Source organism: Nicotiana tomentosiformis, chromosome 6 (assembly GCF_000390325.3).
Source record: "Nicotiana tomentosiformis chromosome 6, ASM39032v3, whole genome shotgun sequence".
NCBI lineage: Eukaryota > Viridiplantae > Streptophyta > Magnoliopsida > Solanales > Solanaceae > Nicotiana > Nicotiana tomentosiformis.
The window spans coordinates 127,567,154-127,579,328 of record NC_090817.1 but is presented as its reverse complement, the minus strand read 5'-3'; the positions used below and the strand labels follow the sequence as shown (position 1 = coordinate 127,579,328).

Sequence of the window (12,175 nt, the reverse complement as noted above, 5' to 3'; positions counted from 1 at the left end):
TTGAATCAAATAGTGATAAATAATTAAAGAACTCAATTAAAAATAAATTATTTTAAACATGAAATAGATTCTCGTATTTAGCAAAAGAAAATTACAACTAAAATTTAAAGGCAAAGAATTAAATTATTATAATAGCAAAGAACTAGACTAAAAGTGCAAATGATTAACATGTACTATAAAATTTTAGAAACTTTATATATATATATATATATATATATATATATATATATATATATATATATATATATGGGGGTGTATATAATAATAAATTTTAAATAGCTTTTTCTATAATCGGTTTGGTTCGGTTATTTGGGTTATTTTTTTATTAAAACCAAAACCAAGCCAAGCTGGTTCGATTTTTAAAATTCAAAACCAAAACCAAACCAAAAAGATATCAATTTTTTGGTCGATTTGATTCGATTTTTGGTTTGATTCGATTTTTCGGATTTTTATAAACACCCTACTTTCTAATTCCCTTGATATGGAATTATCCTTGGATTAGCCCGACCTGGAAACGAGAGAGTTTACCGACTCCTTACGTTTCTTTAACCTTAATAGGGATTTAGCAGATTGATTTAATTTATTAGGTTCAGTGCTACATTAATGACATCTCGTGGAGATGGATAATTGTCACTTAAAAATCAACTCATACGTCACAATTCATGATGTTCAAATTTAGATTTTTTCCTGAGCTGCACAAGTGGCTTGGGAATTCTCTCTCTCTCTCTTTTTTTTTCTTTTTTTTCTTTTTTTTCTTCTTTTCCCCCTGTTTGTCGGGTGATAGATATTCAACGGTTTTGCAATTTGACAACGAAAATTAAACGTTCTGGAATAGGAAGCAGTAAAGTTAAAGTTTTATAACGGGAGGAAGGAGGCAGATAAAACTTTATATATATATATATATATATATATATATATATATATATATATATATATATATAATATATATATAAAGTTCTAAAAATGTATATTTTCATGTTAAGTTGCACTCATATATATATATATATAAAGTTCTAAAAATGTATATTTTCATGTTAAGTTGCACTCATTATCACAATGTAGTAGTAGTAATAACTGCAACTGTATCTTACACTTCAAAATCTTAAATTCATTTTTAAGGTGTAGAAGTGCTGTGCATGGATCAGATCGGATCGAATTTAGCACATTTCGGATCAGATTTTCGGATTTCGGATTCTAGTAAATGCAATCCGATCCGAATTAATATCGGATTGGATCGGATTTTAAAGTTTGGATCGGATCGGATTTTCGGATTTCGGATCGAATTATTATGCCTCAAAGTTGCAAACTCATATGTATATTTTCTTTGTAAAAGAGGCATTACAGTAAGAAAAATTCATGTTTATACAATTATGAGAGTACTATGGTGCCAATAGAGCTAAATCCATCAATTGTAAAGATAATAACTAGGAGAAAAATGTAAAGGAAGTACTAATTATCCAAATTAAAGTTTAGAATTTATACATGCCCTAATAATTTCGGATTTCGGATCGGATCGGATCGTATTAAAATTATACCAATCCGAATCCGATCCGAAATCCGAAATTTTAATAAACACAATCCGAAATCCGATCCAATCCGAAATCCGAAATACGAAATTGAACGGATCGATTCGGATTTCGGATATCCGATCCAAATGAACAGCCCTATAGAACTTGTTAAGAGCCACTATTTTCCTCTTGCCATTGGCTATTGTTTCTGTTGGTGTACCTAAATTTTTAATCAAAATACGCAATATTTAGTTAAACAATAAAAACACTTGTAATAGAACTACAATTTTATAAATCAAAATTAACATAAAAAGACAATAATAGAAATTTTACTAATAAAAATAAACATAAAAACAAAGGAAAGAGAGAATCAAGGGGGTTTGTAGTCTACAGATAGCTTTTGTTGAACTTGACTTTTAAATTATACAATTTATTCAAGAAATAACTTTTAACTAAAAAAATTGCTTTTAAGTTTTAAAGTTATTTTATCAGGAAATTTTTTAGATTGAAAAAGAGTCAAAATAGCTAGACCACACACATGCAAACAAAATGGGCAAGATAACTTTGAACTCGTGAACAACACATCACTTTGAAACCTTTGTACCGCTTGATTGCCTCACTCAATTACGTTAAGAATATTTAAAATATAATATATAATTATATAAAGTAGTATTTGAATTATATCCGTAATATAATTTTCGACGAAGGGTGTTAGCATCACCACCTTGGCATAGTGTAACTACGCCACTGCCTCTTACTGATCATTTTGCATCTGCATGGCCTCGGGCCCCAATATTTTTGTCAAGACTCCGCGATAGTCTAATAAGTTTAGCCAACTCCATTCTTTTTCATCCGTCTCAAGTCTTCCTTTATTATGTTACTTTCAATAGAAGCCTCCCTACAAATTATTAGAGTTAGAGTACTGTCTCTTTTCTTAAGTTTTCTGTATGGAGACAAATTATCATATTAATTGACTGATTTGCCCTTCAGAGTGAATGCAAAATAATGCACGTTGAAAAAGTGTATCCAACGAAGAATTATGAATAAGAAAGCTTTTCTTAAGAGTCAAAGCATACGATCATTGTTTTATCCAAAAAACTGTTTTAAAAAAAGTTGGCACCTAAGGGTGTGATTTCTTCTCATTTGGAGTAGCTAGTATTCAATAGTACGTACAAGCTATTAGAGAAAATATTAAAAACTTGTCTATCAATGTGCTTGCTTTTTCTGAGAATAAAAATATACTGAAAGGCTCTTTGAAATGTTTGGTACAATAAACAACGGAGGATTTGAAACGCTAAATCACAAATTCCATAATACACCATTTAGGTCCAAATTTAAGCCTAACTTCCTGCCTACCTACCAAATTAGAAGTTGAATAATCCCTTAATATTTTAAAGATTTCAGCCATAAATTTGAATGTTCTCCGATTCTTAAGATAATACAGTACAGTATTGGGATTTTATATTTGATCAAGTAAGCCCCCGTTTGGTCATAAATTTTGCCAATTTTTTTCCAATTTTTTTCTTGGGCAAATACCTGTTTGTTTATAGATTTTATTCATATTTTAACAAATATTCAAATTTTAAAACCCAAAACCAGCTCAAGAGTTGTTTTTGGCCCAAAATATTACCGTTTAGTTTTTAAAAAAAAATTCAAAAATTGTCCCAAACTTTTTTATTTTATAAAAAAACTCACTTTCTGTTATTATGACCCAACTAATCCATATCTACCCAATTTTTTCTCATTATAAACAGAAAAAAACCTTCGCTAAAGTTGTTGTGCCAATCTGTGGCAATCCACCACAAAGACAAAATTTGAAGGTAATTTGCTAAAATCTTCTAATGTTTGTATAGATTTTCTTCAGATTTATTTCGTTTGTTTTGTATGAATTTTCTTCAGATTTGTTTCGCTTGTTCTGTATGAATTTTCTTCAGAGTTGTTGGGTATTTTTGATAGTTTTTAAAACTTATGAGTATAAGTCATATTTCATGTTTTTTTTTTTTAAAAGTAAAATATATTTTGAAAAATTATGTCCAAACAAATTTTTATCTTCAAACTAAACTTCACCCAAATCAGATTTTTTAAAATAAAATTGAGAATTTATGAACTAAGGCTAGCTAAAAGATTACAAAAGAAAAAAGAGAGAAGAAAACTTGATAGTAAGATAGAAGAACGCGTTGACGCCGATATTTTTGTTTACGAGGGTCAATCTCATGACTTAGCTAAACGCTATTATAAGCACCTATTTTTCGTACATGTATGGCCAATCATCTAACTCTCCTCCTTTACCTACCACCGGCAATCTCTAATTATAATATTCGGTCCGTCTCAATAAGTAATACAGTATATTTTTCAAAGAGTTTTAATCTTTATATACTGCTAGTATAAATAGTTTATATATTATAACGATATAAATCAGTTATACGTAATTGCATGTATCATAAAAGTTTATCACTTTTTTACGGTGTGAATTTCCTATACATTAAGTAGGGTTCGATTCCCTCCTTTAATTTCTTCCTTATTTACTCTTCTCTAACCTAGTTATTATCTATGTAATAGAAAAGAATTTAAAAAAAGACTATAGTAAAAGTTCATCTTTCTGCATGTTTTTTTTTTTTCAATTTCACGTTATAAATGCATGCAGATAGACATTAATCTCCCTCGTCTTGTATGTAATTCCAATCGTTATGTCATGCATTAGTAAATTAAGAATTGGGGATTTGACTGGGAAGTTTTGGAATTACATTTTCATGGACAGAGAGCAGAGATAAATGCATACTTGTAATAGATTTTGTATACTTATTTGAGATATTGGGAAGGGGAAGGATATTTTATCAAGTCAGTTTGCAAATATCCCAACTATGCAATTAATTAGTCCACGACTTCAATCTTACATTTATTGCTTATTCAAAAAGTTCCCTGCTATAATTATAGCAAATGTCAGTCAACAATTCGCTTAACAATCACAGAGACATTTGTTTATACTAAAGAATCTTTGAATGTGGGAGAATCTTTGAATGTGGGAGAATTATTTGACCAATTAAAATCATTAAATCTGGCAAATAAATAAACAAATATGTGATTATAAATTTGTTTTCTGTTTGTACACATGCAACAAGAAGCAAGATGGATTCGTGATGGATTTTTTAAATTTAAGTTTGTCCATATATACTTAAATTTAGTTTAATACAATAATAACGTCTTGATTAAAGTTAGACAAAATTATATACTATAGTTTTATAGCTAAGAATAGTTTAAAGCTTTATTTTACATTGTCTGTGTAAATTAAACCACTTCAACTGTTCAACAGGTTAACCATCTTCTTTTCAAACAAATTTAATACCAATAGTTCAGACACTTACTTGCAATAAACTTAAGAATTTAACTTATATACATCAAGGACGTGCAAAAAATTTTTTTACACTAGTAAGTTACCCAAAAGATATATATGTATGATGTAACCCTTCATAAAAAGTAAATCTTGAAACGAAGACAAAATACCTGCTACATGTAAATATGACCCAATAATATAAAAAATGTTTTACATTATCGGTGTATATATGAGTTAATACTCACTTTTAACATCAATCCGTGTAAATTAAATTTTTGATAAAGCTTAATTAAACTCTCTCTAAAAAGTTACTCCACTAATTTTTACCTTATACTTTTCCCGTCAATATATTGTCTCTTTTTTATTTTCTATTATTTCTTGGATACCCATATTCGTGATTGAAGTTTACACACATGCATTGTTTCTGTCCCAAAATCCAAAACTGAAATAACATAGAAGCTTGGTTATGAAAATGAAAGCTTCTAGTGATATAATATATTCCCCCACACGCTCCTTTTTGAAGTCAAATTAAAGACGAGGACTTGGTTATATCCTTCCAATTTCTAATTTGGTAGAGATGATTTCCTTACTCGGTTTTACATATATATAAGCTTATATATTATGCATGAACAAAATGAGTACGTTAGCTAGTAGGAAAACTATAGAACAAATTTTAGCCGTCACTGTTTTAGACTTATAAACATTTCCCTGTTTAGCTAAACTTTATACATTTTGTCAAAAGTATGGAGCTGTAAATAATTTCCACTTAAGACTTCCTTTCCCTTCATTATTAAGCTATTTATTTAACCCATTGTATCCAAATTTACAGCAAACTCTGATTTACAATATGGTGGCTTGCAAAATTGCCTGGAAATTTATTTTACCAAATTGTTTCAAAGCCAAGAATGATACTAATATTCTTCCTTCAGAGACAAAGATTATACAAGTATGCAAACAGATTAATTCTGATCATCATAGTAGGCTAGCAATTTCAGACATAAGTACTGATTCAAGATCAGTATTTATATCCTTAGATGATCTTTCGTCAAATGCAATCATCGGTTCAAATCTTCATACTTTTACATATGCGGAGCTCAAAATCATTACCAGTAATTTCTCATCTGCAAATTTTCTTGGAAAAGGTGGATTTGGACCTGTTCATAAGGGGTTTATTGATGATAAGATTAAGCCTGGTTTAAAAGCTCAACCTGTTGCTGTTAAGTTGCTGGATTTGGACGGTAATCAAGGCCACCAAGAATGGCTGGTAAGTGATTAACTACCAAGCTTTCAAAATGCTGCTGCAACTGTTTACTAAGTATTTATTTAATTTCAAGATTTTATTTCTTTGTATCGTATAACAACAACAAACCCAATGTAATCACACGAGTGTGTACGCAGATCTTACCCCTACCTTGCAAAAGCAGAGAGAATATTTACAATAGACTCTCGGCTCAAGAAAACATAAAACCTTTATTATTGTGTATGTTCCATCTAATTAATAGTTCTATACTTGTTGAATTTTTCAGACTGAGGTGGTCTTTTTGGGACAATTGAGGCATCCCCATCTGGTGAAATTGATGGGATATTGTTGGGAGGATGAGCAGAGAATTCTTGTTTATGAGTACATGGCAAGGGGCAACTTAGAGAACCAACTATTTTCAAGTAAGTAATTGATTCTTTTAGGTGTAAACAATCATTCTGAGCCCTTAATTTACTGCTATTTCTTCATAAGATTACTTTAATCAATGGTAAAATACACTAATCTTTTGGCTCCTCTTTTTCTGAATTTTTTCATACTTGAACATGTCATCTGTATTAATACAGGATATTCGAGTTGCTTGCCATGGTCAACCAGAATAAAAATTGCGGTTGGTGCTGCAAAAGGACTAGCTTTTCTTCACGGGGAAGAAAAACCAGTAATCTACCGAGATTTCAAGGCTTCTAACATCCTATTAGACTCGGTAATTATTTATTTATTACTTTGTCCTAATTTGAGAAGTTACTTCTATTTTCATAGGTTTCTAAAGTTTAGAAACTAATAATATGATGAATTATCAGGATTATAAGGCCAAGCTATCTGATTTTGGGCTAGCAAAGGATGGACCTGAAGGTGATGATACACATGTCTCGACTCGTGTTATGGGCACTCATGGCTACGCTGCTCCAGAGTATATCATGACTGGTAATTTACTCAAGTTCAATGACATTTTCTCCGGATTTAACTTATATACATTGACAATACAAATAAATTTTATATTATCAGCGTAATTTAACATGTTGTAACAAGTTATATGTCTCATTTTAACAGGACATTTGACAAGTAAGAGTGATGTCTACAGTTTTGGAGTAGTTTTGCTAGAACTAATAACAGGACGACCAGCCATGGACAAGAGTCGCCACATTAGAGAGCGAAATTTGGTGGACTGGGCAAGGCCAATGCTCAGGGATTCACATAAGCTTGACAGAATAATGGACTCAAGACTTGAAGGTCAGTACTCGACAGAAGGAGCAAAAAAGGTGGCTGCATTAGCTTATCAATGCTTAAGCCACCAGCCCAGGTCTAGGCCTACTATGAGCAACGTGGTTAAGGCCCTCGAACCTGTATTGGAGTTGAAGGACATACCAATTGGTCCATTCGTTTATGTTGTTCCGTCCTCAGAATGTGACAAGGAGTTGGAAATTGGTGCGTTGAAATCTAAACTGGACGAAGAGAAAAATGTGAACATAAGCGAAGATGAAGAAAAAAGAGCGCGCAAGCACGGCCACAGGCATAAGCATAGACTAAAGTCTGCTGCTGCTGCTGCTGCTGCTTACTCAGATAAGCATATGCAAAATCACGCTTTGACGCACGAAAGAACAAATAAAAAGTATACTTAAATAATCAAACTGTAAAGAAGAAAGGAAAGAGAAAGTGAAAATGTAAAGATATGTGAATGGAGAGAGACTGTATACTGAAGTAGTACAGTATGTGTTCTTTTATTATTTAGTTTCGACAAGACTTCTTTCACGTTTTCGTTGTGGCTGTTGAAAGCAATGTACATAGAAGATTCTTCCGCAATTTTTAGAAGTTTGAAAAAGTTGTTTGAACAAGAAAAAGTAAGAGAAATAAAAAAAAATTCTCTTTGTTACTCTGATTCGTCTATAATTGTCAAGATCAAGATCCTAAAGGCTAGATGGGTAAAAGGGTTGGTGAGGTGCAGCAGGTCCCCATGTCAATTATATTCCGGAGACGAAGCATTATTCAGCTTGTAGAAAAATTAACTGTAACATTAGTAATGTAATTTGATATATTACATATGTTACTTATCATATTTTCTACGTAACATATTATGAAGTTACCATTAACTGTAATGTTAACTATAATATTTTTCTATGCTTGCTTTGAGCCGATGGTCTATTAGAAATAATCTATCTATCTGCACAAGGTAGATGTAAGGCTAGCTGCACACTCACTACTCTCCTCAGACATTACACTGAGTATAATATTGTTGTTCTATATTATGAAGCGTAGACAATCACTCATCAACACCTCAATTAACGTAATTCACTAATGCATTGACTTGATAATTACAGACAACGCAAGTGCAATATCACTAGAAAAGGTCTGCATATAAAGATTCTTGTATAGGGTGAAATATGATATGACACGTGGTCATCTAAAGGAAAGACACGTGGAACCCTAGGCGAGGATGGTCGAAAACCGAATGCAATCATTTCGCTTGTCACCGGAAGATATAACGTTCATAAAGGTGTATTAAATGCTCTGTGCCCGGTAGCATTTAATAAAGAATATTCTGCAGTATTAAGTGCCATGACCCGTTACAGAGAATTTGACATTTATATTCACCGTTACATCTTCATCAATGACCATCATAATTGACATTAAAGGAGGGCACGATCCTAGGACCTCCTTCCCTAGACAGATCTATAAATAGTGAGCCTAGTTATCATTGTAGAGGACACGAATTTTCTGGCAAAACTTACACCACATTCTATACAAAGCTTAATACAATCTTACTTTTCCGCTTTTTGATCTCATCATTATTGTGCCCGGAAACTTTGTTCCCGGAACTGTCATCTCTGCTTTTTAATCTACATTTTAAGGCTACCCGGAACTGTCATCTCTGCTGTTTAATCTACATTTTAAGGCTAAGTATTGTACATTTCTTCAATTATTGTATTATTTCAGGATCAAATTAGTTCACTTTTCTAGAAATCACGTATAAATTCAACTGTATCGTTTTACGGGTAAACAGTTTGGCGCCTACCGTGGGGCATAAACAGTTGTGCAATAAAATTGATCCTTGTCTTTTTTACTAACGTGATTTGATTATTTTGTCTTATAAAAAATCACAAAAAATGACAGATAACAATGTTAACAACACGTACAATCTTGGAATTCGAGGGGATCAACCTTATTTTGAGTATTCAATCAGTGACACCCGCAATGAGGGAGATGGCGCTACACCGGTGGATGACAGGAAGAACCCTCAGGTTCGGGAGACAACTTTCGATGATTCTGATAAGGAGCATGTCGTGGATGTGGTGAGGGTTGTCACACCCCTTTTTACCCCCCAAAAGATATACGTGTTTATGGATTGGTGTAGGTTAAAGAGTTTTTCCAATTAAAGTGACAAACTTGAATAGGGATTATTTTATTTACAGTGTCGCCACTTGGAATTGAGTTTTGGTGTTCCAAGTCACCTTTTATTTGAATCCCTAGTCAAAGGAAGGTTTGACTCTATTATTATTGGTCTGCGAAAATAAAGTTCGGGTAAGAAATTCTGTTGACCCGGGAGAAGGTGTAAGGCATTCATCGAGTCTCGTGGTTCTAGCACGGTCGCTTTATTGACTACAACTTGGCTTAAATTAATTTGAATAAACTATGCTTTATTGGTTTCCATATTTTATCTATGTTAGCTTTTATTATTAAAATATGTAATTATCTTTGAAACGAATCACGTGTGTGAATCCGCTTTATTTATTGTGCCAAAATTATGTCACGCGTACGTGTACACAATTAATAGCATTTTATTATTAATGAGATTGTTTCGTCAAAGTTATGCGGACGTATACCTTGCATTTATTTTTGGAAATCGCAACTATGTCACACGAACGTATACATAATCACGATAATAATAGATTTAAGATCACCTAAAGCATACTAGCGACATTTATGAGTTATTTTCCTAAACTAGTTTGAGATTAATGTAAGGCCATGAGTTATGGATATTTGTTGGAAGCCATGACGTGTTTTAACTTTTAGAATTATCAAACTATTAGTATTGGAAAAAATTGGGCATGCGAACCTTGTTTTTGAATGGGCTTGACCGAAAAATCACCCGGCCCGATTATTTGTTGAAACCATTTAAGCCCATACGACGGAATAACTTTTCAAAACCAATAATATTCAACATACTAAGCATTTGCGGATTCAACCTTAATAAACTAATTGAGACAAGTTTAATTTTTCTTTTTTTTAAAAAAAATAAAATATTGCAGCCCCCCCTTTAACCTATAAAAAAACAAGTGAGGCTTGCTCAGTTGGTAAAGCACCTCCACCCACGACCGTTAGGTCCTGGGTTCGAGTCACGCTGGAGGGGAAGTGTGGAAATACTATAGATCCTCCTAATTTGGGAGGGATTTAAAAAAAAAGACCTACAAAGAATTTATTTTTTTAAATAAAACCCCTACAAAGATGACATCGGCCCAATAATTCACTAACATCAAAATTGTTTCATGGCTCGTCAATGGTCGTATGACCCATTTCCTATCCTCTTTACTGGATCTCTCTAATCTCAACTATTTTAATCTTCTTTACCCTAAGTATTCCTTTTAAAACAAATGAATAACTATAAAACTAAATTAACACGTGACCATAGACAAAATTAAACAAAAACAAAATACTGCCAACTAAGCTACTTAAAACAAATGAGAAGGCAGTAAAACAAAACAAATAGAAACAAGAAGCAAAATATTAGTACTAACTAAACTTGTCACAAAATTAAATGAGAGAGCAGTAAAGCAAAACAAATAGGCATGGAATGTCTCTTTAAAAAACAAATCGCGAAAAGGAAATAAGATTAACCTCAATTAAGCTTATTCGTTAATTTATTGATAAAAGTTCACGTGCGAACCAGCTAGTACAATAGTGAATATTGAATACTCAAACTGAAAGCAAGACTGCGAATAGGACCAACGACATCGAACTGAATCACCAGCGCGAAACTCGAATCAAAGAAACAGAAGATGGACGGTGAAGGTGTGCTTTGGGAGGCAAATCGTGACTGGTTTCATGACTGTTGTATGCTGTATTTTTGCGCTTTTTTTCGTGATGGTTTCAGGTGGTTACGGGTTGGTTTTTGGCGGAAGAAGACAAGCAGCAACTGCTGCATTTTTGTCGCATGAAACAACTGTATTTCTGCTGCTTCTTTGGATTGTTTTGGAGCTAAACTCAAGCTATTTCATGGTTGGTTTTGTTGCTCCTTTTGGCTGGAGTTCAAAGGTGATTCGAGCTCGTTTTTGCTGGGTTTTCAACTAATTTTTGGCAGCATTTTTGTAGTATTCTGGGATTGGTTCTCATCGTTTTTTTTGGAGCTGAAGTTGGCCCCTTTTCACGAAGGTTTAGAGATGGTTTTTTTGGGTTGTGAGTGGGGGACAAGGAGTAGGGGACAAAGAGTGGGGGACATGAGTGGGGAATAAGGACTTGGGGACATTAGTGAGAAAGTGGAGTGGGGACACGCATGGAAAAAAAATGGGAGCAGGAATGATGGAGTGGAAGTGAGGTATTGGTGAGATAAGTGTGAAACAATTCAAGCATAGTCAAAAATTAGGTGTTCACAGCATGCCCCACTTTGATTGGAAATATGAAGTATTTTCAGGCAAAGAAAAGATGAGCGATATGACTTATTTTTGGCCATACCATTATTCAAAAGGGAAGAGATAAGAGAAAAGAGTGCAACCGAGCCCTAGTTTGGACGACCTACATATCCCGGGTTATAAGGGAATCAGGTTGTGTGTAGTTTAAGAAGAGTGCTGGAATGATGAGTTGGAGAGTCGAGTGAGGTTACGTCGAGACTCCGGTCTGTGGTCCTGTTATTACATCAAAAGAAACTAAATAAGCATATCAGCTATGAGTTACAAGATTCCTATCTATAAGTCTTTTGAAGCTTGATCTTGAGTCTTGACTGGTTCTTCATGCAGACTTTGATCTGAACCTTGATGCTTGCTAACTGCAGGTGCTAGTTCATTCTTCTACGACTTCTTCTGATCAAAACGGAAAATATAAAGCTCGTAACTTCAGTCATGTCTTGAGCAGTCTATATCCTTTCATCTG

General features: G+C 33.1%; 1 protein-coding gene across 1 annotated transcript; it reads left to right on the top strand.

The window, feature by feature from the left end:
* Positions 1-5,465: 5,465 nt before the first annotated feature.
* On the top strand, positions 5,466-7,967 carry LOC104105795 (serine/threonine-protein kinase RIPK-like). The gene is made up of 5 exons (XM_009614186.4): positions 5,466-6,103; positions 6,366-6,501; positions 6,664-6,800; positions 6,898-7,021; positions 7,148-7,967. The coding sequence occupies exons 1-5, from the start codon at positions 5,687-5,689 to the stop codon at positions 7,714-7,716; spliced, it is 1,383 nt and encodes a 460-aa protein (XP_009612481.1). The 5' UTR covers positions 5,466-5,686; the 3' UTR covers positions 7,717-7,967.
* Positions 7,968-12,175: the final 4,208 nt, after the last annotated feature.

Bases quoted from the DNA above. Each gene is read 5' to 3' on its own strand.
- LOC104105795 (XM_009614186.4), top strand. From the start codon at position 5,687: ATGGTGGCTTGCAAAATTGCCTGGAAATTTATTTTACCAAATTGTTTC. The intron at 6,801-6,897 runs GTAATTATTTAT...ATGAATTATCAG, and splicing joins CTAACATCCTATTAGACTCG to GATTATAAGGCCAAGCTATC. The intron at 7,022-7,147 runs GTAATTTACTCA...TCATTTTAACAG, and splicing joins TCCAGAGTATATCATGACTG to GACATTTGACAAGTAAGAGT.